General features: G+C 35.8%; 3 protein-coding genes across 11 annotated transcripts in view; 2 read left to right on the top strand and 1 right to left on the bottom strand.

Moving 5' to 3' along the window:
- LOC105423659 (adenosine receptor A3) overlaps positions 1-27,973 on the bottom strand; it is a 409,096-nt gene that overhangs the window by 77,460 nt on the left and 303,663 nt on the right. The gene's annotated exons all lie outside the window — the stretch shown is intronic.
- GluRIB (Glutamate receptor IB) overlaps positions 1-27,973 on the top strand; it is a 208,567-nt gene that overhangs the window by 139,677 nt on the left and 40,917 nt on the right. For all 7 annotated transcript variants that reach the window (XR_016139381.1, XM_011633485.3, XM_011633483.3 and 4 more), the window contains exons 3-4: positions 7,322-7,449; positions 9,331-9,460. Coding sequence is in view for 6 of the 7 variants with exons in the window: in XM_011633485.3 (XP_011631787.2) it covers positions 7,322-7,449; positions 9,331-9,460 (258 nt within the window). In the remaining variant the exon portion in view is untranslated. The remainder of the gene's footprint in view (positions 1-7,321; positions 7,450-9,330; positions 9,461-27,973) is intronic.
- Positions 13,322-21,301, top strand: LOC105423655 (facilitated trehalose transporter Tret1). Of its 3 annotated transcripts, none has more exons than XM_089077430.1 (5): positions 13,322-13,791; positions 17,066-17,229; positions 17,311-17,679; positions 18,031-18,833; positions 19,345-21,301. In XM_089077430.1, the coding sequence occupies exons 2-5, from the start codon at positions 17,187-17,189 to the stop codon at positions 19,492-19,494; spliced, it is 1,365 nt and encodes a 454-aa protein (XP_088933556.1). In that variant the 5' UTR covers positions 13,322-13,791; positions 17,066-17,186; the 3' UTR covers positions 19,495-21,301. The 3 variants fall into 3 exon arrangements, with proteins under 3 accessions (XP_088933556.1, XP_088933555.1, XP_011631783.1); XM_089077429.1 differs by having other exon boundaries at positions 17,039-17,229; XM_011633481.2 differs by lacking the exon at positions 13,322-13,791 and having other exon boundaries at positions 15,101-17,229.

Below are 27,973 nucleotides of genomic sequence, written 5' to 3'. Positions count from 1 at the left end.
ATGAATGGTCCGTGAATACATTAATTAAGAGGTTACCGGCGAAGTGGAAAGTAATAGAAAATTTCACCGAGAGAATAGATGTTTTCGGTTCCACTTCGTTTAATAACGCATAAAAGGGCCGCGACGGCTGAAGGAATTTCGTTTGTGCGACCGTGCGGAGATTGGTGTCGCCAAACGGTGCCAACTGGCATTTTAATTACGTGATAATGCAATAAAAATGACGTTTACTTTAACGTTAGTGCCCGCTGTAACACGTAGGTAATATAGACGCGACAGGTGCAATTGCCATTATCAATGATTTATCACGCAACTTTGACGATTTTGATATATATATATATATATATATATATATATAATGGTCTTCCATCTAAATCAGGATAACCTGTCTAAACACAACATTCTTTCTTGGACAAGCTACTCTATATCCTTCTTTTATCATTGAAACCTTGTCAGATACAAGATGCTTCTTACCACATCCGATCTGCCGTAGAACGAAATAAAGGAACGAACGACTAGTCTCGATTACCGGCTCAAGAATCTTCTCACGAAATCGATTATTTTTCAGAAATTTAGCTTCATGCGAAAATCACATTTTTATATTAAATAATGTAAATTATTAAAATAATATATATGTACATTATCACTCAAACATATTAACACATCTTATGTTTTTGCTTTCGATCGATATATATATGATATTTGTCTATTTGAGAAATTTATTTATAATTTTTTTATTCGTAATTATAATTTTCGGAAGTTTGTGAACTTATTGAATGTTTTCGTAATAACAGTTATAGAATATTCACAACTCTGTATTTTATATATAAAAAATGGAATTATTAGCAAAAACGTGAGATATCTTGGAATTTTTTAGCCGTAATGTATATGTAATATAATGTATATGTAATGAACGTGAAGGATCCGCAACAGTCATAAGCCCTTTATTCCGGTTTGTCGATACTTTCGAAATATACTACTACTTTCACCCTCAACGCACTTCGCCAGACGCTTGTCGAGGTGCCGCAAGGTGTTTCACGAAGTGCGCGCTTCTAAGCAAGACCAGACCTGTTCAGAATTTCGTGCCGTGCTGAATTCTCTTAAATCCCACTACAATAAGATTCCTCCCAAGCTCCTCGCCGACTTCGTGCCCCGTCTGCTTTCACGCACAGCTGAATCCCTACGTCGGCGTTGTACGTGTTTGAAGACGGAAAAAGGGGAGAAAGTTTCACCTCGCCGGGAAACGAGAGGAAAAAACTAACCGTGGACTGGGAGACCGGGGACCGCAGGGTATGGCGGGAAAATCGGACGGTCCTCGGAAAATTCCTCGACGTTATTACGCCCCCACATATCGTCCGAGAAGAATAATGGCTACTTCCTGCCGCGACTTTCAGCTTCCGTCGAAATGAAAACTCCACGCCCAGAGATCCCCGGTAACGAAACGCGACCAGTTCTGATTCGTTTCGCGATAATGCCCGCTCGGTTAATAATTGCTGTTGAATTAAATTAAATTAGAACGTTCCCCTTTACGGATGAACGCGGATGCAATGAAAACGAGGCGAAGACGAACGACTATGGCTATGCGAATGCGTTGATGGGGAAAAAAATAGAAGGAAATGTCGAAGTGATGGTAAGAATAGGATATAAGTAGAGGAAAATTTTACACGATCAAATATTTTATCCGGCAAACTTTATGGCAGTCTGACCTAATTTTCCATTTGAACTCGACGCAAGTTCTGCATTTTCTCGTTAGCGTGTGTTTTCAAGTTTTAATTGGAAACATCATTATACCTCTAGCTTTTATCGCCGTTATCTTTAATACTCTACGATCTATGTTAGATTTATAATCATTTACGTAAGATTACGTATTGCGAGAGGTTTAAAAATATGTTTGCTTTCGGCGATCCGCATTTTTATCCATATCGAGTTTTATTTGGCGCAATGATTCCGTTCTTGTGACACAACGATTTTGAGTAATGTCCTAAGAAACTAATACAGCTCTAATTTATGACATTTCAAGACTTCAGACAATTTTAAATATAAGAATTGAAGATCTTAGATGTAACATGCGTGCGGTTCTCCGGAGTTTACGATCGCTTAGGAGTATCTCGCTCTTAGCGATTTCTATAGAATTCGTATGCACCGCCAAGTGCGCCGGCTCAAATCGAGATAATCGTTGGGTCGCGGAAACTTTGTCTATTGTGCGCACGAACTTCATACGGATACGGGAGGGCCAGGAAACAGTTCTCTGATAATTCTGATAAGGTCGGTGCATGCCCGCGTATTTGCATCGCACCTCCGCGCACCGATACATCTACATACGCGGATGCCGCGACTGCTAAAGGACAAATAGGAACATGCGTGATAGAACAAGTTACCAAGTTAAATGGTTCGTAAATGCTAGTTGGAATTAGTTGTTTCCCAGTTGCTAAATATAATACCGACGACACGTACAAGTATCTATTCTGTGCGTATTCACGCGTCCGTTGCGTTCGAAAATATCCATACAATTGCCGTTAAGTTATATGCATACACTTAAATTTAGCGGAACAAGATATCCGCGAAGAATATAAGCGATATGCGTTTCTCACACTTTGATATTATACTTTTGTATCACCAAAAATCTTCAGGGACAAATAGATAAATAGACAAATTATCCAAGCCTCCGATAATAACGCCTGCGATAATAACGAGCGAAAGATACGGATGATTTCGTGGCATAAAATTATAGCGCGCGGGGCTAAAATACTTAGCAACGTAACCAATCTTGCTAAGTTTACTGGAAGAAGTCTTACGTACTACCGAGTGGAATCATGAGATTCGTCTAGTTGCCCGCTGAAGGTGGCTGACACCATCATCGCGACCCAGTTAAGGACCGCCCAGTTACATTGTGACGGATACTTGAAACTTTGCGAGTAAAAAATAATTTTACCCGCGATATTCAAGTCTACCTCTGAGTATTCTCTCTGGTGAATGTTTCCGTTGATTATCTCTAAGTTATGGAACGGTCTTCTGAAACTTTTTGACTAAAAGGAACAGAGGCCGAACTAAGCAAAGAAGGATTTGCCTAATCGAGATCAGAATCTGAACAAATTTATCTTGTACCATCGACACTTTTTTAAATCAATTTTCTTTTTTATTAAGTTAAGTTGCAACTTATCATGTAGCAATTATATTTTACATCATAAGAAATTTGAGAGCTGATTTATTAAAGGAAAAGAATGAAATACAAACACAGAATTCATTCATCAATTAAAGGGACAAATAGATAAATAGACAAATTATTTCTCTTACAAAGAGAATCTTAAATTGAAGAATGAAGAAATAGTGTAATTGCTTCTGTATATATAAAATTTCGATGATTAGAGTCATTCTCTCTAATAAATTTAGATTTTATATAACGCACACTTATCATCTGACCGTTGGAGATAAGGTGTGTCTTATCGTTAAGTGTGCAAATGTATAATGAAGTTAGGTAGTGGAAGTATCATTTGCATGTATGTAGTACCTGTCCGTGCAGTATGCAAACTTTGCCGGCATCATTAGCCTGACCTAGGCTGGCTGCGCAGCGAGTAGATATATTTAGTATAATAATAGACGCTAAACTTGTTCAGTCGTGAGCCAATGCATAGAGTCGATAATACTGGGACCATCTGCCGCCTACTTGATCGAGCATCCCTTTCGCATACTTGACGCAACTTTGGTATGCTTATTGTGCGCCGTACGCGGAATTGCGTATCGATTCGAAACTTCCACGATATATCGAAACAAATAAGATGATAGACGCACGGTCGGGATTGCAATATTCCGTGCGGAGCTTGTCTTATATAAAATGCATCTTGCGGAGTTGGTATAAAATCTTCGAATATCATATCAAGAAAGTTTTAATTTCTATATGTTGAATTTGAAAATTTAAAGGATGGTAAAATTATTTTCTTTCATTGTTTATTTTCTTTATTAATAAAAAATGTAGTTTTGTATGTAGTTTTAAAGATATGTACTTTTAATAGAGAAATAGAAACTCTTATTTTCGACTAATAGTAGACTCGAAACTTTTTTATTTCTTGAAATACAAAATGTTTTCGTAAACTTGAAGTATTTAGACCAATTATGGTTAAGAAAATTAATATTCGCTCCTTGAATTTATTAGAAGGTATCATATGCTACTTTGGCATTCAACTAACAAGTAATTTTTTACTTAAGTTTATACCACAGCATCCAGAAAACTGATTAAAATTTAACGAGTTATTTTAGAGCTGCTCCGTTAACTTAGTATTTTTAGTGAAATTTATGTATGCTGAAAATAAATTTACGCGGATACGACGCTGTTGCTATATACCTTACTTAATATATCGTACAGTGACTCACGAAATTAATCAAGTATTTCAAAATTACAAAAAGATTATTTAAAAACTTATTATTTTTAACGTAAAGATATAAAAATCATTTTATATCCTTCCTCTTTACACTTTCTTCTTTATTTTCTCATTCTGTTAAATGTTTTCATAAAACTTTTAAGTCATTAAGTTTACGAATAACACATATATATTGCATGCATATATATCTATTTAAAAAACTATTATGTTTTACATAAAGTTCAACTTATATTAATTTTTTAGTACGTTTCCATAATTATTAAAATTATTTCATTTTAATATTCTCAGTTTGAACTTTGATTATCATTTAATTGAGAAAATTCAAAAGTTGCGAAAGAGAAAGTGAGGTTTAATTAAATTTTCAAAAATTATTTCCACATTTCTTAAAGATTATACTTTCAAATTCGATACAAAATTTATAGACGATAGAGTGGATACCTCCATGAGAGATGTGGAGTAACGCGTGGAACTATGATATAACTCATACAACCGGATGGGGCAGGAACATAACAAGTACGTTGCGAAGTACGAAGTGCACAGGTGCACGGGTCCTTGAGGGAAATACTGTTGGCGGATGTTCCTCAAGATAACATCAGTTACAACTTACGATTAGAGTAGAGGCTCATCGCCGCGTTTAGTCAAAGAATAAAAGACATACATATTTTTACGGGAAATGTTGGCAAGCGCGGTCGCGGCGGTACGCGGAATTAATAATGACGAAAGAGCGAAGGGACATTCTTAACCAAGGCGCGGGCGCATATATCACGATGCCCCATTATGCTTATGAATATAAATGCACCCTCGGGGTGGCCACAATAAATGCCGGCCGTCGTGCCGCCGGATCTCTGAATTCTGCTCTACTGCACGTACACGTGGTAGCCGCGAAACAACGAAAATAAAACCGGCGCCCGTCTCTGCCTCCTCTTTTCCTTTCGTCCTTTTTCACCCCAGGCCCTGGACGAACGCTGGGCGTGAGGGCGAGCATAAAAGAATAATTAAAATAAAGTAGGCTGCGCGTAACTTGAAATTATACACGAGTACTATAATGATAACAACAAAATGGTTAATAAGCCACCGCCCCTGGGTATGCGCAATTTCCTTTGTAACCTCAATGGGAATTCTCAAAAGCGTTATTTTTTTAATCGAAAGCGGAAGCCATAAACGTTATTCGCCGTGTAGCATAACCGATCGTGTTTTATATTTTCTTTATTAGCCTCGTTTATCAAATCCTGAACGTTTAAAATAAAATTCAAATATTCCTTTTCTTAAATTTCAATTATTTTGTCCTTAATAAAATACTTGAATGTACCTTTTATTGTTTAATGTTAAAGATTGTTAGTTGATACAGTCATCTTTTTCAAAGATTTATTATAATATTAAATCAAAATATTTAACTAGTATTCTTTGAGGAAATGTAATCACACAAAAAATACAAATGATAAAAGACACCAAGCACATTTATCAAGTTACGATGGTTTGTTGTAAGCGCAAGGCCACAATGTTATTCGCATTAAGCATCGAAACTACTGACGTTTCTTGGTCATTTAGACGACCGTTGCAAAAATCTTCGGCCACGAGTCTTGTCAGTTTCTTCTTTAGCGATTAACTTGTAGGGGTTGCAGCTTCCACAGCTCCTCCCGCTTTCTTTTTCTTCGTCCACCACTCTTTTATCCGCCGCATACCTTCTCTTTGGATCGCTTCCAACCGTTTGAATCTTCCCTCACCTTCGCAATCGGTGCAGCCGATATCCTATCTCCGTCACTCTCTCTTTTTCCTTCCACCTATTCCGAGATGGCCTGTTCTTCTACACGTTTTATCGCAACTGTCCATCATTGCCATTTATCTCGAACATACCAACTCTTGTGGTTAAACAAGAACAGACACACGCATGCACAGCACATCTCCAAAGCTTTAAATTATTATTTCATCGAATTGTATTCAACATCACATAATCGGAATAATTGCGAATATACACGACCTCAATTTAGTTTCCTTTTTATTTTTTTTTCAACAGTAATAATATATCGTCTGTTATTTTTTTTTATGTATTACCATTTTCACTTGAATTTCAATAAAACTTTAATATTGATTTAACGTTGAATATTGAATAAATAAAATTTTTATTTGCATCAATGCACTCAGTCACCGCAGTTCTAAACTGCCAATTTTTACACGCCAAGATGTCATGTTTTTTCTTTTAAATAAAAAGAATCATTGCAATTTTATATCTAATTATTTTATTCATATAATAATGTATTACATATATTAAATAATAATAATAATAATATATTAAAGATATTTTGAAAGATAGACAAAAAACTAAAAAAATTAGCGCGATTATCAACATTAACATAGATCGACGAAGAAATACATTACGTTTTCGTTCATTGCTATTTTCCTTACTCAATGGTTTATCTCGCGTTATTAAAAACGACTTTGTTAACGTAGTAATCAAATTTAGATCTGTGTGTGGCTCGCCGCCACACACGCTGTTTTTATTGATAATCCTTTTTGTCTCTACCGTGCTAATAAAAACGGATCTATCCAGCAGGCGTTCAGTATGTACCGCAAGCTGACACTTTTGTGGTATTATTGTGCTTTGTGGAAAACCACGCATAATGGTCAACGAGATTACCCATCATATGATGGCCGCTCGATCTTCATAAGGCGTATAGCATGTGTATTTGTTGGAGTTAAATAATAATAATCTATAAATAATAAATAGCAAAAAATAGATGTATGTTTGTACACGATACAACATTTTTTTTTTCAAATAAACATCAACTAAAATTTTATTGTCATGTGCACATAATTTTTTAAAATAAGACAAGATTTTGCTCAAAATCTTGCAACGTCACAGTTTTTAAGTATTTCTTCGATTAAAACGTTTGTGCAATTTTTCTTTATCTCATTTTTTTTTCAATGATCGTTATTTTTGTACTTTACAGTCTGCAACCAGTTTAGCAGAGGCGTGTTTTCGATGTTGGGTGCTGTGAGTCCAGACTCGTTCGATACACTGCATTCATATAGCAACACCTTCCAAATGCCATTCGTGACACCTTGGTTCCCCGAAAAGGTAAGATATCTTTTCTTTTTAGATTTGTTGTAAGAGCAGCTTTATCAACTTATACTTTTTATTTTTCAATCTTCTTACGACTATTTTAAATAATTTCTTGGGATTACGTTAATGATTATGTTTTATTGGCTATTATTAAATTAATACTTATATTTATATAAAGTATGTATCATTATTCTAGTTTTTCATTGTTTCTATGAAAGAATACAGTCATCAATTCAAAGAATATTTCGTCAGTTTTTTTGTTTAGTTTACATCATTCGTTTCGCTCGAAATAATTGTGCAATTAGTCATAGCCAATACTTTTTCTTAGAATAAGGTAACACATCGAAGTCTTATTTAAATCTAATCTATATTCATGGAACCTGTTTTTCCACATATATCTTTCCTCTTACAATCATATATTTTACAATCTGTTTATCCTTTCTTTGGTGTCGTAAAACGGAACGTAGGAGGAAATCTAAAGAATTATCTTATAAACCGGTTGTGCCTTAAAAAAATACGCATGAAATTTAGATTTTGTTTTACGTATTTGATACTTATTGAACTGCGTAGGATAAATATTTTCAAGAAACACGTTAGGTAATCATTTCAAATTTTAAATTTTTAATTATCGAAAGTTATACATAAAAGTTGAGAGGACCGGCGTTTAACTTAAAGTAGTGCCTCGATGCATAAATTCTCCATTCCGCTCGTCACAATTCGATAGAGGAAAAAAAAAAAGGGAAAATACGTGCTACGGACGTGCGTGCGCGTATTTGACAATAATTGTCGTGTACAGGATCAATAGTTTTGTTTTGCAGCTGCAGCTGATAATTAGCGGCGTCGCCGAGATGCATGATGATGGATTTGGTCAATACGAACATCCATATAAATACGTAAATATGTATGCGATACCTACGTATCATATTACAATTTGAATTTCGAAATGAATTGGCTCACCGAAAATTTATTCGCTGGCTCGAATTGCGAAGCTGCATTTATCGCGCTGCTGTAAACTGATATCGCACTATGCTCTATAGGACGAGCGCCGGGCTCGTGAGTATTTCGGCCGTTGTGTGCGTATTTTTCCCACGATATATTTCCGCGCGGTATAAGTATATATATATATATATATATATATATATATATGTACGCGTAACGAACGTCGATGTCGTTTAAATGGTAATCGCGCGGTAATGCTGATTCGACGCCTCGGCTTTCCACTCCTTTTTTTCGGCCAATTACGATGTGCCAGGAACGGCCATTTATATAGAGAAAATCCTTTTTCAATTTCCATGAGATCCTTGCCGGCATTGCGTTTTGCATCGCTGCCTCGCTCTCAAGAAAAAGAGATGTTATCGATACCAGGAGGTAGGAAATTCGATACGTGAATATGATCATTTTAACTGGACGATGATTAATTTTTGAAACGCGATACGCTATTTACCTCGCTCTCAACATTATCCATATGATCGACAAGAAGAGTATCATTTTATTTCGAAAAGATATTTTCTAAATTGCTGCATCGTGGAATTTAATCTGTCTTCGAAAATCTCGCAGTGCATATCTAATGCGCATAAATGTTTTACGGGAAAAAGCCGAGTGGGGACTCGACAACTGGAATTAGTATCAAAAGGCATATATTTCGGCAGTAAATCACACGCGCATGCACCAGTTGCACATTCGCAAGGAATTAAGTTTCAAAGAGAATTCACGAGTGGTGGAAGCTCGATTGCACCGACTCAGATTAAAGTTTCGGCGGGGCTTCCTTTCCCTCTTAAGTAGAATTAATTTCGGCGCTGCGTTAAGTGGATGACATACGACTATCCCCGTTGAAAATTTTACAACAGACACGATCGGCGGGGATGCTGAAAATTCACGGGATTATTGTGTATCTAGGTACTGACACCATCCTCGGGTCTTCTGGACTTCGCCATAAGTATGCGACCGGATTACCATCGCGCTATCATCGATACGGTGCGATACTACGGTTGGAAGAAAATCATCTACCTCTATGACTCCCACGATGGTAAGTCCTTTACCCTGCGGCTTTCTCATGCATTTCTCATTTTACAGCGCGTAGCCGCGGGGCTGCTGCGGCGCATAGCGCTCGCTGCAGCTCGCGCGCCTTTTCGCCTCCGCCCCTGCGATATTTCTCTTTTTATTATATCTGCCAAGTAGGCTCGGTCTCTCGTGGCCAACTTTGCCGATATCGTAGACATGGGATATCGAGTGGATTCCCCGACTTCTGTGCGGAATAAAAACGCACGTATCTGCTCACGCGGGATCTGCTCTGACATCGCGGTCATATCTTCTGTATTATATCTATGTACAAAAGATATAATACAAATGGTGTTTATAAAGCAAATATTGTTATATATAATATTGTTAAAAGTGCAATATATTTATAAATGATCAAAAGTTTCGTGCGATCGACTTGGTGTATAAAAAGAAGAGATTTCCATTCTTCTTCCAGACGAATTTTTCATCAAACTCACTTGCAGCGACTTACAATTCGTGTTATATGTCAAGAATTCTGAATTCTGTTTATCATTTCGTATATTTTGATATACGTATATATGTTTTATATATGATGTATATTCCGATTCTTTTCAAATATTTTTCATGCTTTATGGCACATAAAATTTTAAATAAAATTCTATGATTTCTCAATATTGAAACATGAATTATAAATTGTTTTTAAAGCATAAGTTATAAAATAATAAATTAATTAAAATCCTACATTGAAATCATGTGAACGGAATAATGTATGATTATGAGATATGGTTACGGTTAACGCCTCCTCGCAACACGTTGCTACTTGAAAGTGAATTACATCACGAAAATATTACTTTTAATTAATTACTTCCGTTATTTGTAAGTGGCTCGTAAATATTCCTGCATTTTTCCTGCATTTTCTTTTCTTGTCGTTGAAATCATATTCACGATATACAATTTTCAACTAATTCGAAATACATTCATATGCATATTTCATGCTCCAATATTTGATTCACGATTTTAAACGTGAAATTGAAAAGAGAATGAAATATGAATTTACCTTTTCATATAATTGCGTCTATAATTTCTAATTTTGCCATGTTTATTTACATAATATTTCATAAATATAATTGATATATTAATCCGAATACATTATATGACTTTAATTATTACTTTAAACACCTGCTATTAAAAAACATTTTTCACATATAATTTAAGAAATAATTTTTTAAAGTAGAAGCTCAGACATATGCCGACTTTTAAGAGTCTCGTAAAAATTGTCGGCATCACCAGGATCGAATCGGATTCCCGAATACAACTCGCTCACGTAGCTCGAAACGGTGCACAGCGGTAACTAACGTAAATTGTAACAAGAATCTCTTCCACGATCTGTTTCGTATGAAATCTCATGTCAATCTTGATGCTAGAGGCGAAGCGACAGCGGTTTAATTACTTAATTAATGGAACGTGGAGTAACTTTGACTGAACGAAACGATTAATCACCGTGGATCGCTAGACAGTTTTGTATCTCGCCGACTTCCGGCCGTTATAACTTGGTCACGTGCCTCGGGCACGAGAAAGCCATTTGGAATTCCTCGAGCCGACCAATTGCTCTTCTTCGACAAACTCCGATAAGAACGAGCTTGAGGTAGTCTAGTATCGCGGAAACGGAGGGAGTTTAATTACCGAATGCAAATGCAAATATACTTTAGGGACTATCGTGCTGTCTCCGCGCGCTGAACGACCTCTTTCCTTCCTTCCTCTCACCTCACTTCATCTCGCCTGTTCCCGTTGTCGCTATCTGACGTAGTTTAACCATGCTGTTTCCCGATTAAAGCGAGTATGAGGAAAGGAGCAAGACGAGTATTCGGAGAATCATCTGGATTTCACGGTTGGAGTTTTTGTTACTCATTTCGGCCTTCCTCAGGTAGATACTTCGCGAATAATACTAAGTTAATAATAAAATATAATTTGCTTAAAGATATTACATTAATATTTGTATTAATAATATATTGTAGGATGTAAAGAAAAATGTGAAATACTTTTATATGTCTTTTTAATGACATACACTGCATTTTTCTCATGAATGATAAACGTAATAAAAGATATCAGAGTTTAAATCATGATTTTGTTATATTCGCTAAATAAAATACATTCATGTCATTCATGTTACTTTCCTCATTTAAATTTCCTGTTAATGTAAATGTTATAAAGATATAATAAAAATAAGTGCTGATACGAATGTACGATAAATGTACGATCAGCAAATGTTCGTATCAGCACTTATTTTTATTGTATATTTATAACATATATTAATAACATTTACATTTGTATCAGTATTTATATTTGTTATATATTTTTAACATTAACAGGAAATTTAAATGAGGAAATATTTTTGATAAGTTTATAGTTGCTTAATATGAATGAGAATAATTATCCTACTCGTTTTTAATAAAATACAATTATAATTATATAATATAATGCTTTAGTTTAGATTCATTCAAAAGATACTTAAACATTCATTAACTTTTTATTATAATAAAATCAAGTTTTTATTACTTAAAATATTGATTATCGATTTATATTTTATATCTAAATAATTTGTATCTACATTTTGTGATATTAAATGTTTTTTGTATTAACCACAGATCTTAACTTCGAGATAAAAAGTTAATTTATCTAGTTGCCTTAGGATATATAAACGCCTCCTGCACATTAATTGATATTATGCAATTGAAACGCGCAAAAGTATTAACATGCAAAGATCTGAGTTACGTAGAGAGAAAAAAAACTATTAAGTCAAGATAAACTCGCAACGTGATGAATGTGCAACGTGCTTTGAAAATTGCTATACTATTCTCAATGTATGCGCTAAAAATCACACGGAAACGACAATGACGTTCTTAAATCAGTCTGACACACGACATCATTCGCCACATGGAAAATCACCAATGCAATTTCAAAGTTAAGACACGTCAGATGTTTCCTCGATTGCATCGTTGCGCCAGTAAAATGGATCGCCGTCGGTCAGGTCAACCGTTCGCATTGAAGTAGAACCGATTGCGCGAATGATCGAGAGAAAGTTTGGCGAATTACGTTCTATTAGATTTTCCTGTTCGCGATATAAATATTGAATCAAATTTCTAAGCCCTAACATTTTTGGAATCAGCGTGAGATATTAATCCTTGGTATTTCAACATGAATAATGCTGCCGATGTAAGAAATAGCTTCCATAATTGTTTTTCTGAAATTTTAAAAACAGGAAATATATATATGTTAAAATATATAGAAACGCTTGGTATTTCAATGTTATCTGCATTAAACATGAAATTAACTCGCAGGCTGTTACAACATTGCTCAAGGATGGAAATGACTTTTTCCCGAACAAGGCTTACGTTTTTATGTTCCGAGGTTGAAATTCAATGCGAATAATATTTTGCCTTCGTGGAATAATTTCATAATTCCATTCACGTCAGTCCTTCTTGAGATTTCCTAGATGTAACCGCGAAAATCACCGAGTATAGCATAATGACTAGAATAAAACTATGCAATTTACATTCATCGTCTGCTATTCGCTCAGATAAGATATTGAATAAACATGACATAGACATAGAATAAACATTTATAGATCGCGTTCTCGCTTTCAATTAGCAAATGTTTGCATGTGGATGCGAAAACACACGTGTTATTGCGTTCATCCCGTAGTTAAACCTACCACAGTCAATAACAACGAATTAATAGCGAGCGTATCAGTTTTCCCAGGTTCCTGCCATTTGACACCAATACCCGTCACGCCCGCCTGCCGAAGCAGAGGAAAAAAAAAATCGTTGGAGCGATTTTCAAAATACGCGACACATGACATGCGCGTTCCGCGCGCTTGGCATTAAAAAGCGGCTAACTGAGCAGAAGAATAGAACGATAGGAAAAACCATGTGGAAAAAGAGCCTTGCGCTCGCGAGAAATAGTGCGGGAAAGTAATTAGCGGTTACAGCCTACGTTGTCGTTCCTCGTCCCGGACAGGAGGGGATTCGATTAAAATCGCAGTGACGTGCCTGCGTATCAGAGTCAGGCTCAGTTTCCTTTCCGGCGTCTTTCAGAATGACAACGGCGTCGTTGTCGCCGACGCGCATCGAGATCTCGGCATCTTATTCTCGATTATCGTGGTGGTGACAGGTGCTTTATCAACGTGAACTCTCGATATAATTATTTTCGCGAGTACACTTTCGCTGCATCTTTCGTGCATTTGGCAGCACTTAGACTTTAGAAATCAGATCTGTCGTGGAATGTAAATAAATTTTAAACAATTTTAAAAAAAAAGAAAACACTTTCCCAGAAGCGTGCGATTAGTGCTATTGTAAAATGGTGAGCGTAATAAATTAGAAGCAGATTTTGTCTTGAAAAAAATTTTTCTCACAATGGAAATTTAATTTAATTTAATTTAATTTTCATGTCAGAATTCTATCTTTGAAAACTTGTGCCGCGATTTAATAATGCATGCAATTATTCATATGCATATATTGCTTGAATGATACGACTATTAGAAGATTACCATAAATACTTACCGCCAGACGATCAGGCTTAAGACTATTTGCATCACAAAATTAGATTAGTGTATTAGCATTAAAGATTCAAATACGGAAATAAACAACGAATAAATGGTACCGACATTTATGCTATCGTAATCCCACGTTCGAAAAATGCGATTCGTATCATCATCCGTTCGATATCCATCAAATAGCGTGATTGAGTAATTCCCGATTGCATTTAGCTACCTTCCATGATTAAGTAACAGCTCGCTGATCAAGGCGAATTAAATCCTCGCATGATAATGGCATGTCATTGTTAAATCAGGTGTAACGACGTGATTGAGATAAAATATGCGTGTACGTATAATGACTCTTATGTATATAACTGTCAATTAATCGGGTCGATGTTTGTTCGAGTTTCACGTTAGCGAATGCTTGTAACGCGTACAGATAAAATGATTTATTATATTATATTCGCTATGTATAATGAAACATCACGGTAGAGCAATAGTTTAATTAGCAAACAGTGAAAAGGTACTGATTACTTTATATTATCAATTCGAAGAAAATATAATAAATTCAATCGCGCTCATATTGCTATCTATTTTTTTAAAGAATTCGATAAATTCGATCAACTTTTTCATATATAAATTCTTCGAATTTTTTTTAATAAAGATATAAAATAAATCATCTGTTGCTTTCCAATTTTCGTTATTATAAATATCTTGGTTAAATTAAATTAAAAATATACACTTTTAATTCAATAATTTATACAGATCGAAGCAGTATAAAATTGAATTACAAATATACGTGTGACATTTTATTCTTTAATAATCATGGTTTTATCAAAATCGTAATTTAGTATGTTTTTTTTCCGAGTCGAGCGTTAATAAAAAAATAACAGATATGATAAACATAATTATATACTATAACCCAAGCCTGTCTCTCCCGGGTCTGAGAGACTGCGATTAACCGTTCATCGACGACGCAGTTAAGATGAAATATCGTGCACCTCCGGACGTGACGACCTTGGGGTAGTAACCGTGGGCCTTTCTTCTTGCACCTCGGTGATGATAAGTGGCTGAACGACGGGAAACGTCTCGGCATAAACCGCCGATGCAACGACTCGGCGTGTTCCGGTCGTTTCGGCAACCTGTTTGTACAAGACAAAAGGACGTAAACTAACTGGTTTTGAGAATTTGACCGGTTTTCTCGAAGGATTCTGCTCAAGCTGAGAGAACCAGATTCCAGACCAGAGATTCAGAGGAGATTCTAGATATCGCTTGGTTGTTAAGTTAAATTTTCTTTAGCGCGTTCTAGCCAGTTGGGATAGGGTCCTTTCTATTTTCTACTCTTACGAAAGATTATTGCTCGCTCTAAATCCGAATATTACAACAAGAAGGAAAAGAGAATCGAATACTATGTGTAATTATCGCGGTTACGATCCGTATATTATTAAAGCAATAAATCTTCGCAGCTATCATTATTACGCGCCAGTTGCACATTACGCAATCTTGAACGTTCAGCATTAGTGGTTTTTCTAATAGTTACGAAACAGAGAGATGAATTATTTTAGATTATAGAACAATAGATGTCTCACAAAAGAAAGACGGAACAATTTTAATCATTGTAACGAACGCTATTGTAATAGCGTTTCTATTTTCAAAGCATAAGCATCCTTCTTATCACGTATTGTCGAAAATAACAATCTACATTTATTCTTTATTTATCATTTGAAAAAAAAATTAAAAGTGGATTACATATTCTACTCAAAATGATCATAAATTTGCTAATTAAGGTTGATATCATTTTAAATTAAATATAAGCATAAAAAATAGAAGACACTATATAAAACACTTATTAGGAAAATGACGGCATTAGTATGCAGGCACATGGTAAGAGGAATAGAACGGTTCAAATATTTGTGGAAGCGTTTACAGCAAGTTGAGCTTTCGAGTGAGCATCGTTCTATTTATGAAGTCGTGATGTTTCATATAATTTAAAATTGAATAATCGTAATTATTTTCATCAGAAATGACAAGCTAAATAAAATAGGATAGGATATGTAAATAGAAAGCGACAGTTTATACCGTACTTTAATTGAATTGAGTTCATCAGAGAATAATTACTTCGTCAATATAGTTGCATATTTCATCATGATTATATAAAATAAGATAATTAAATCTTTTTTTATATAAAAATTTTATTCTTTCATTGTCCTTTCGTTATCATATATAGTTATAAATTAAAATGACTAATTGTATCGACTAAATAATAGTGAACAGCTTGCTGAGAATTGAATATTTTTTTTTTTTTTCATAACGAGAAATCGACCTATATTTAATATTTCTTAATCGAGCTATATTTAATATTTCTTAATCAGTCACCCGTTGGTGCATCCGCCTAGACGGATATTCTGATGTGGATGGCGAATCGTCAAAGCGTATATGAGTTTCATGGTGGGCAATAAATTCATGTTAAGGAACGCACCTAGTTCGACCTCCGTCTCTTAATAGGTGTATTGTATGGCCAGCCATAAACTGTCGCTTTGGGAGGCATCGCATCGCGTGCCACAAAGCAAGAGCGAGTGCTCTCCGACCGCGGCGGGCAGCAGCGGTCATGCGTGCAGACGTAGCCGTTTACACGTGTGACCGTATCGCACCCTCAGTCGGGAGATATGTGGCGCGGAATCTAGTTAGTATCCTTGTTGGCTTTATCTCCGTTATCTCCGTTTGGCTTGGAGGTCGGCCGTGTCGCCAGATTAGAAGGATCAGCCACGCGCGCGCTCCTACGATCGCGATAATTAGCGAAGATGGAATTTCGCATTTTCAATCTCTCGCATCTTCGCGCGAGCGCGTTCAAGCTCGAGTTGGAGTACAACGGAATGTACAAACTGGATGAAGTAAACTTTAATCGCTTGTTTAGCTGATAACGTTGTTCCTATGCAGTTACACCTTTAAGCTAATCTCAAGACCGAATAGATATAATCGATAGGTCGCGTCATCTATAAATTCTGATAATAACATGCATTTATTTATATATATATATAATAAATATTTATGATCGGCAATTGGAAATCGAAGAAATAAGTGAAAGGTGCTCGTTTGCAGACACGAAATGTTCTTCAATTATAATCGTGTTACACAAATACCTCGTGCTACTTACGAATTACTTTTCGCTGCGTTTAATCCGTGGTACGATAATTAAGCAAGAGGAACAACATTGGACACAATGGATCGCGGTATATTGCGACAAATATTGATTGGATTCGTATGTAAGTATTCGGATGGAATTGCAAAGGCGGCTGGAACTAGTCTTTCCTGAATTACTTTGGAAAATTCTTACCGCTTCCCAGGCAGTATCTTGATCATTGATTGCGGTCTCCATGAAGGATGGAGCACGCCAACCATACCAAAATTCAACGGCGAGGACCCTTTAAAGGTGACAAGCAACGAGATCGCTTGGATCGTGAACCTCATGTATGTGGGAGTTGGCATCGGCTCGCTGGTGCCTTTCATATTGATGGACAATATCGGACGTAAGGGAACCTTGTTAGTCACCACGATACCAAAGATCGTCTCGTGGCTCTTCATTGGGCTATCCACGTCTGTAACGCTCGTATACATTGGACGGATACTCGCGGGCATCGGATGTGGCATAACGTACGCCGTAATGCCCATGTATCTTGGTGAGATCAGCAGCAAACGGACTAGGGGTCCTCTAGGTGCGATATCAGCTGTTTTGGATACGTCATTAATTTACAGTGCTGCAATTTGATTGTTTGTTGTATCGACACAATGTCGCGTACATTTATTATTTTAAATGTAAATATTAAATACATATATTTATTCATTAATATTAATTAAATATAATCATAAAATGGTTTGTAAAATTAATATTTTTAATTTTTTTTAAAAAAGATTAATAAACTAATATTTTTATATTTAATAGATCAGGGATAAAGTTAACGATCGTATAATTACTAATTGCACTGCACTTGAATGACGTTATTCCACGTTTCGTGATTACTTAGTACTCTTAAAATACATATCGCTATATAAGGCAAGGCCTTCAGGTACTTTAATGGCTGTTCTAATCAACATCGGAATGCTGTTCATCTACGCTATCGGCTTGTGGATCAGCCGATTCGCGATGGCGATGATAGCCGTGTGCGCGCCTATACTATTTCTACTGTCCTTCATGTGGTTACCCGAGAGCTCGGTGTTCCTCACGCGGAAGAATAAACTTGGACCCGCGGAAAAGACTCTTCAGTGGGCTCTGGGTAAGGAGAACGTGGATGAAGAACTCGAGGAGGTCAAACGAATCGTGGAGACCGAGGACAAGTGCACCAAGATGACTCTCAGAGAAACGTTAAAGGAGATCGTCACTAAGGCTCAGAACAGGAGAGCCTTTCGAATCGCCATGATATTATTGAGCGGGCTGACATTGACTGGCGCGGCGCCGGTACTCGCGTATCAGTCATATATATACGAGGAGGCTGGTTTCGAGATCTCGACCAACACCAGCATCATCCTGACAGGCATCGCCATCGTCCTGGCTGGCAGCGCCTGCGTGACGATAGTGCGTTTCACGGGCAAAAGACTACTGCTGCTGATCGCTGCTCCGATTTGCGTGATATCGCTGGCGACAATAGCCATTTTCTTCGAGCTGCAGTCCAGCGGCTACGATGTCTCTCGATTCAAGTGGGTGCCCACGGTCTTCGTGGTGATTTACGTGCTCGGCTTCGGATTTGGCCTTAATCCGATACCGCTGGCGTATATCGGCGAGATCTTCGGCGTTGAGGTCAAAGTACCCGCCGCAGTGCTCAATGCTCTCTACTACGCTATAAGCACCACCGCCATTGTGAAATTTTATCAGGTACGTTGACGTCTGTGTAAGAATCGATTTTGTTTTCGCGGACGAGAGGGCGGTAAGCGGGTTATCGGCAACAACGATCGGTTAAGAGGTTTAGCCAAAAAGGATTCTTTGCTTCATAATACTATTATACGGCATTATACGGATATATGATATAACATCGGTTAATAATTCTGACAGTCAAAAAGGACTCTTCATTTCTAATGATATTAAATACATTTCGACGTACCTAAGTATGCAAATTACATGCTTTTAATAAGCAATCAATATTTCAGTACTTGTTAAGAGAGAGATATATTTTCTAGCATTAAATTTGCAATTTTAATAATATACCGGTTACATAAGAAAACTGCTTTACTGATAAACATTATACCTGCTTGATGAAAAAATGAGTCGCGTTTAAAGTATAACATTAATTTTTTTTATAAATTTACTTAATAACTTTTTTATTTTTTATAATCCTAAATATTGTAAAATAATGTAATAGCAAGAACTATTTGTACTGTGTTTATAGGTCACGCAAGAATTATACGGCACGTTTGCACCATTATGGACGTTCACCGCAATAACATTTCTTGTATGGGTATTAATTTACCTATTTGTACCCGAGACCGAAGGTAAAACCTTGGAAGAAATACAATTGGAATTGCGCAGTAAAAAATGACGTATATATCGAATTATTTAAGAAAATAGGTGTGGCATTATGCGGACTCCAAAGATCATTAAATCCATATTTATAACGCATACCTAATACGAAATACGACTTGATTTAATGTTATCAATATCAACATTTACAGTGCATTATAAAAAGATTGCGTAAGAAGATAACGTTCCTGTTAACTGATGATAATAATTCGGTTTATACTCTTAAAAGATGTATATTATCATTTTAATAATCTACATTTACATATTTGATGATTGAGTACATAAAAGAAAGATAGTAACTTCTATTTCGAAAAGTTTATAGATCGTAAAACGAGTAGTAAACTACAAAGTTCATAAAAAGCAAATAAAAAGAAATTGAAATAGAATTGATATTTCTTTACATTAAAATGCAGCTCCAATGATCTTGATCTTGATATATTAGAGGTTCTTGATATTATAGAAGTGAAGATACTGATCACCTAATCAACTTTTCCTTATAAATTAATCGGCAATCTTGTTTAGTTTTCGAGATATACTTACATAAAGCTTAATTTTGAAATGTTATTATTCTGTTTATATGACATCTTGTATATGATGAATAGTGTACACACACACACACACACACACACACACACACACACACACACACACACACACACACACACACACACACACACACACACACATTGTGTGTGTTATTTCAAGGTAGTATTTATATTTCGGTGGTATCTTTCAGTTTATTTATTAGGTATTAGTCGTGCGTCATTTGTATCGTCAACATGCGTCTTCACGAATTTCTCAGCGTTATCGATGATAAAGATAAATTGCCAAATTATTTAATTGATAATCGTATTATTCGTGGAAATTTAAATTGTTCACGATATAATTCTTGCGTTTCATTAACGCGTGAATTTAAATAAATTAATATTTAAACAAATTAATATTTCATTGCTACTCTATACAATATGTATAAGGAGCAAGGGTTGGGTTAGGTTAGATCTTTTGATAGTGGAGTCCTCCCCATGGAGGAGGGACACATACTACTCTCCAAGCATATACTTCAATGCGAAGCGGGTTTTCCCGGTTCCACATGGGTTTACAACTTTCTGCACAAAGTTCAATTCAAATCTATATGTTTAGTACAAATTGAAACAAGCTGGATTTTTTGGGGCAGGTTTTTTTAGGATATAGAGGGAGTGGCGAAACCCCTCTATCCCTCCCTACGTATGTATTGTGTATCTATATATACATTAGGAAATTAGTTCTTTGACACTGATAAAAATTAACGTATTTTTCAACAAATTTTTTTTATATAACTTTTTAATAAACAATAATTACTGGTTAAACTCTTTTGATTGTTACACAGGAAAGTATCCTTATATGTCCTTATAAATCAAGATTATCGAAGCTATGTCCCTCCTAATCTAAAAATTTACTAACATTTATATAAGTATATCTCAAAAACTATACGAGAACGCCAATTAAGTTAGTCAGGTTAGTCATGTAAAGATTTACCATAGAATTTCGATAGCTTTAAAATTTTTATTAATGAATGCGTTATAAAATAGCATAACCTATTTTTATATTTTTTGTACTTATATTTGTTTAATTTTAAACGTAGTTTGTAAATGTAATTTTACATATCATGAATATAAATTAAATATTTTTGTAAAAATTCATATGCAAAATATTGGAAATTAAATATATAATTGCTTTTTCTACGAATTTTAAAAAGATTAATATAAATTTGGTACATTACTTGTAATGTAATTTAACTTTTTATTAAACAATTGAATAAAATTCAAAATGGGAGCATTTACTGCTTATATATATATGTTTATGTTTACAATTATTACAAATATTCGCCCATTTAAAAGCACGTTCATCTATTATTCTTAATATTCTTTTTATTTATTTCAATTCGTTTCAATTATTATATTATTTCTTATTATATTTTTATATGAAAGAAAGATATTTTTCCATTTAATTATTTCACCTATGTATTTTACATAAAGTCACAATACTGCATCAATAATGACGTTAAATCGCATTTAGAAAGCACTTAAGAGCAACGATGTGCGGGAAAATCATTGGTCTTGTTTGTTTCATAAAGCTCCAAACTTCACAAAGAGAATCATTTAGTAGAGATATCGTGTACGATGAGATTCGTATGTTCGATCAGACAAGTTAAATTCTCGTTAAAAATACATTTGCAACAAGAATACAATACATTTGCTAGTCTTATTTATTAATTCTACTTAAAGCTGACTATCTTAAATATTAATAAATATATTCCGTTGCATGTTGTCAAATGTTTATCATAGCACTTATTAATGAATGAATAAAGAAAATATCATTTCATTCTGTCTGCGATCACAAATTTTTTATATATTTTTTATATATTTTATAAGCAATCAAATTTGAATTAATTAATCAATTTGATTAAACAAACACGATAATTTTATTATTATAATTTTACAAAACATTAAAAATCGTAGAATATATCCCTCTTTAAGGTGATATTTTTCGATAAATTATTCTTTTAAAAGACATAAGAGATTGAAAATCTCTTTCAGCGTTAATGACGAAACAGTTTAAAATTTTTCATGCAGTATATCCTTGTACAAAAATCCATCGTAATTGCCCTCGATAAAAAATGCAACATTTTCTGAAATCGATCCTCTCGCCACAAATCGAGTCATTCCGTCGTATAACCATCTTGGTTATGCTGATGATGGCTCGTCAGCCTCGGTACATGGCGAAACATTGGTACGACGTGTACGTTGGATGACATATCTTGCATACGCCTGTTGGCGTTTCTCTCGAACGGAACGTCCATACATGTGTATTGCTTATATGCGTACGTATATTTACAATTACGTGGAAATGCATTTGCCTATATGCACGTATAACTGTTTATCCACCAATATCCTGTCACACGATGTATTAGTCTGAACATGTGTGCTCTAGGTATACACGTGTGACTGTGTGCGCGTGAGCATAATTAGATTGAATATTTCAATTCAGAGAATAGCTGTCTCCTATTTTCGTGCAAAAATAAATAAAAGCACGCGTACTGTTGCAATCTTAAGTCTATAACGCTAAAACTATGTCTATGTTTATTAATGTAGATTAATTTTAATCTCGATTTAATTTACTCTTTATCTTTTTTTTAATTCTTAGAACTAAAAGAAAAGATAGACAGTAATTTAAACTAAGATTAATCTGTGGTTGTTAGAACATAAGTCAATGAATATAATGACAAGATGTTGACAATAGTAGATAAAATAAAAGTCATTCTACGATAATTATCTTAATAACTAAAGCAGTTATTATTGTTATTAATATCCATTATAACTAATATCTTTTAAACGTGTCTTCTAATAATCATGATATGTTATAATATATATTATATGAAATGGTGATATAAAATAAAATTTATATAATTTTTATATTTTAATTCGACATCTCTAATATAATGAAAACTAAAATGATTTTTTACTTGCATCGCTTAAATCATTTCTATATAAATTCATGAAATATGAAAAAATGGGAGAATTAGAGGAAAAAGAGATAAAGTGCATGTAATATTTCGCGTTTTGAGCATTCGTATATATGATTGTAACTAATGGCGTATAATCATCATGAGCGTAATAAGGGTGAGTGCCATGAGGTTTGACAAGATTGTGGGTGCAAGTGTTGTCCATTGACCCCATACATTCCATATACCCTGATCTTATGAGCCATCAGTATGACTTGACCCTGTTGGACCGCTCTATGTACATATCTACTGATATATATGCATACGTACCGATACCTTGTCCTGTTTAGGGTGTACGTTCAGCTCAAGTGTGTGCATTAGTGGCACGCGTGCGTATCAGTGTTCCGTTCCACACATACCAACACACATACCAACACACATAAACTGACAGGTACGTACATTCGCGTACATATATATAGAGGGAGAGAGAGGAAGAGAGAGAGCGGGGGAGGGGGGAGAGAAGGAGAATGAGAGGAAGCATAGCGATCCTTCGATAGTGTGCGTTGTATCGCGGGTATGGCCTCTGGTATAAGCCGAGATCAAGATTGATAGGCCACGAGTCGCAACACATACGGGGCATCCACTTAGCGGTGCATTATCCGAATGAGAATGTGTACAGGCTGGATCTTACCTAATGCGACGCCCGCAATCCCGGTAATGGCGACCGTTTTGGCCGTCGTGCGCGGCGATCTTCGCCAATCGATAATCCCGCGCGCGTCTGTATACCGAGTTAACGCCGCGCCGCGCGATTATTTCGCAATCCATCCGACAGGCGCGGAAGGAGCTATCCTTCGCTATGACCTTGCGAACTGCAACCGGGCCGTATAGGCCGACGACAATTAATGCAACGAAGCGCACGTGCGCGCGCGCGCGCGCGCGCGCGCCTGACAATGTTTTCCTATTAATGTAATATCGCCTAAATCGCGCCAAGTCGGTTCGATTACGTGATTGTATTTTACACACACCGACCAATTGCAAATGAGATTCAATAATCTAAAAAGCGCACGACTTTTGTTCTTCGTGCGAGCTCTGTCGTCTCGCTGCGCACTTGAAAAAAGCGTATGCTGCAAAGAAAAGTTCACGTTTAAAATAAAGTAAAATAAAATAAAGAAAAAAAGAGGAAAAAAAACAGCGTGGCATTGAGAGAGGAGGAGGAAGTAAAATGGAATTCTCCGGAAAGAACGTTAGAGAGAATGCATACTTTGGCATGTGGCAAAACGTTTTTGCTAATGGCACTGCTTCGCGAAACTAAAAAATTATATGCTTTTTCAGGAGGGTATTATTATTAAATTGCAGCTGCATACGCGACTTGTATGCATAAGTGTACGCTTGTGAAAAAGTTATTCCGCAAGCTGTACGCTGCGCAAAAATATTTTCCGACAGAACAAAATATTGCACAATGTTAATATCTCCTCATAATACAGTATTACGTTTAAAATCGATTTAGGATTCTTGTTTTATTAAAATCATTTATTATTAATCTTCACATAAATAACATAAATAAATGTAATTATGTAATGAAATGTCCGTGCGCAAAATGTTTCATATATTATATATTTCAGAAAATGTTATAATTTCAGTACATATGTCATAAAAAATTAATTAGATAATGTGACAGACTTCGTAAATTGCAAAAGTTTAATTATGGTAGTCACCGGCGATGTCATTAAAAATTGCAAATATGTAATGTATTATTATATATTTTTTACAATTTATACTACTTTATTACGAAAAAAATGAGTATTTGTTTATATGGATACATGGATACATGGACATAGATACATTACATTACAGATAATGATTGCGTTTTTTATATAATAAGTGATATCTATTTGGTTGGTGAAATCTATTACAGTTGTTGAATAATTTATAATTTTATTGCAAAATGCATTTACATACTTATCGCAAATTAAAATCATATAATTATCTTTTTGTAAAAAATTTTTGTAAAAAAATATATACAAATCGTTTTTTTTTTCAATGCGATTATTTATGATCTAATGTCGTTAACATAAGGCACGTAATACATAAACGTAATAATTACCACATCTATTACACTGATACAACCATTTGCTATTATATATTACTATAATCTTTAACATGATTCATCCAAATTCGACCATGAAATAATTACATTTACAAGATCATTTCAGTCTTTTTTAATCATTTTATGATTTATTATGACTTGCACAATTGGATCATTATAGAAAAGAAACATTGTTTGTCAAAATACAGATCGCAATGAATCATTTATAATAAGTAACTTGTAATACTAAACGGAGTTATTTAGCAATTTTTGCAAAAATCTTATTAAACATTATATTAAATTGACAGTAAATTGACAAATTATTGATATTAATAATTTGTAAAAGGTATGCTAAATTGTATAAATATTTTTTTTTTATTTTATTTAGCTTTTATTAATTTTCCAACTGTTGTTACGGAATTATCTTTTAAAAGTGTCAATGAATTAAGGTTAGCGTTTCCTGAACCTTGTAAACCGACTTTTTCTTACGGACGGAAGTCTTCGCTCTTTATTTCTTTATACGGGTCATAACTTTCAGTTTCTCTATATGAGTATATAATAAGTTAAGTGAGATAATCGGACGCGGAAAGAAATTTGATGTTACGAGACAACGTGACGTGTGATTTCACTCATCCTCGCGCCTACTTGCGGAATAAGTGGATCACCTTGTCTCATCCGTTTTCGCGCGTCGGATATAAGACCGTAATCGCGGTTGATATATCGCCGCGATCGCTCTTCATTATCGTCGAATGTGTCCTGCAAGCTTATACGGTATGTATGTACGTTTCGCAAAACGATGTAACTTCGTCGTGGTGGCGAAGTGGCTTAACAAGACAGGCAGGCTCACTGGACGAATTACGCTTCTTGCGTATTTCGGCGGAAGCATATGGATTGTATATTACAAACATGTGTGCACTATCCAGAGCTGGATCCCGATCAAGTGAGCAAGCACAAACAAGCATGTTCGCATTCTATAAAGGAGTTATTTGTTCGTGGTTGTATGCTTGCTTGATTTGGATTTAAAAAAAAATGCCACGCACAATTGTGTTTTATAACATAAAAAGAAAATTAAATTTTAATAACAAATTCAATTCAATTCGTTCAACAGCATAATTACGCATAATAATAAAAAGGAAATATATTGAAAACATAGTAAAACACACACACGAATTAATTTAATGTATGTAATTAGTCGTAAAAAAAAAGATGAACCTTGATTCTCCTTTTATGTCTAGAACGCGAAAGGATAAGCCTTGCGCGTTCGTCAAAAAGCAGAAACAAGCAATGGGAACTGGAGAATCCTCACAATGCGCAGATTTCGACTGGTTAATTCAACGGAAGTGGCATCAGCCGAGCGCGCACGAATGAGAGGTCGTTTTAATCCCGCGGCACGGTAGGGTTAAATTCACCCGGTTTTTCGTCGCTTTCTTCCCGCAGGTTCTATCCTTTGTATTCCCGCTTTTCGTTCGTTCGCGCCGCACGCGGAATCGTCCGGCGCCCGACGACGGGCGTGTAAAAAGGCCGCTCATGCGGCGGCGACAAAGCGCGCGCATCTCGCACCTCGCGTGACGTGAAACGCGTCGGCGGGCGAATTATCCGCTGTAGCAGATCAAACGGTCTCCCGGGGAAACGGGAAGCCCTTCACAGCCCTTTGGCTCGCGCCGTAAAGCGCGACTAAAAAAGGACCCCGCTGTCCCTTCGAGCGTCGCGGATTTATCCCCCTGGTGCGGTGATCAGCACGCCGGTACCGTCGGCGAAACGACGTTAAAATCGATCGAGCGTGGACACCGTCCACCTGACTGCTCGGCGGCGTATAAATCAAAGCGCTCACGTGTTAATAAGAAGAGAAACTGCGGACGCAGCCTGACACCAAAGACCGGTATGCATCGGTGCGTGGCGGATTTGATAAATGTATTAAATCAAAGCTGTCCGTTTTATTATAATAATTATAATACGTATCCTGAATTTAATCAAATATGTATTATATATATATATATATATATATATTTTTTTTTTCATTATGTCATATGCATCTCACTTGCACTCGTACATTTACTATCGAGCAACGTAACTCATTTTATTAATGCGGAGAGATTTGTTCGCGCTCTTTTTATATAAATACGTTAATTTTTAACATTATTTCTATTATGCGTTGTAATATTCCGACATATTCCTGAATACGTATTTTTTTTTTTTTTTAAGTTTCTTTTATAGGAATGGTAATACTCCCTCGTGATAAAATTTAATCGAGAATTGTAGATACAAAAATATCGCGAATAAATTTGCGATTATGATACAATCATACTGCTCGCATTACATTATCGCGAGCACGAGTCAGAATCTCGAAATAGAAAAACGTAGGTAACATCTACGGCCAGGATAAACATTCGTAGTATCGGGGCGGTGAACGAAGTGTTCTCGAAAGAGTTCGCATGAAATTGAATTGATACGGTTTACAGTGCCAGCGGGTAAGCGGGGATTCCTGCGGCCACGGTATTGTATCGATGTTAAAACAATGTTAAATCGCTCGAGTCTGACTTCGTCCGCTCGGCTGCTCATCGCAATCATCCTTCTCCGGAACGCGAGAAGCCGTCGGCGAGGGGTGGCGGCTCGAGGTAAGTGCCGGCCGCCCGGGAAAAAAGGGACGGAAAAATAGAGGGCCGCGAAGGAAAATTATATTTACCTTACGTGAAGCTCCTTTGAGACAATCTTCATGATGGAAAGTGAAAGGGGGATGAGCGAACGGCGCGCCGACGATTGAGGATAATATAATAATGCGCTGGAGTCATTTACGACGATTCGATGGGACATCCTCGAGAGAATCACAACGATTCACGGAGAACCAATCGTCGAAGTGTCATCGAATTGCAGCGGCACGGAGATTTGGATTTCCTTCGTGATCGACTGCTGACGCCGCGATGATCGATTCTG

This window comes from Pogonomyrmex barbatus, unplaced genomic scaffold (assembly GCF_055798465.1).
Source record: "Pogonomyrmex barbatus isolate J1 unplaced genomic scaffold, ASM5579846v1 scaffold2, whole genome shotgun sequence".
NCBI classification, from domain to species: Eukaryota; Metazoa; Arthropoda; class Insecta; order Hymenoptera; family Formicidae; genus Pogonomyrmex; species Pogonomyrmex barbatus.
This window is presented reverse-complemented; position numbering and strand designations above follow the sequence as displayed.

What these genes read in the sequence shown, in the direction of transcription:
- LOC105423655 (XM_089077430.1), top strand. Translation starts at nt 17,187, where the DNA reads ATGGATCGCGGTATATTGCGACAAATATTGATTGGATTCGTAT. An exon ending in AATATTGATTGGATTCGTAT is followed by an intron (nt 17,230 to 17,310) that starts GTAAGTATTCGG and finishes ACCGCTTCCCAG; the next exon opens with GCAGTATCTTGATCATTGAT. An exon ending in ACGGACTAGGGGTCCTCTAG is followed by an intron (nt 17,680 to 18,030) that starts GTGCGATATCAG and finishes CAAGGCCTTCAG; the next exon opens with GTACTTTAATGGCTGTTCTA.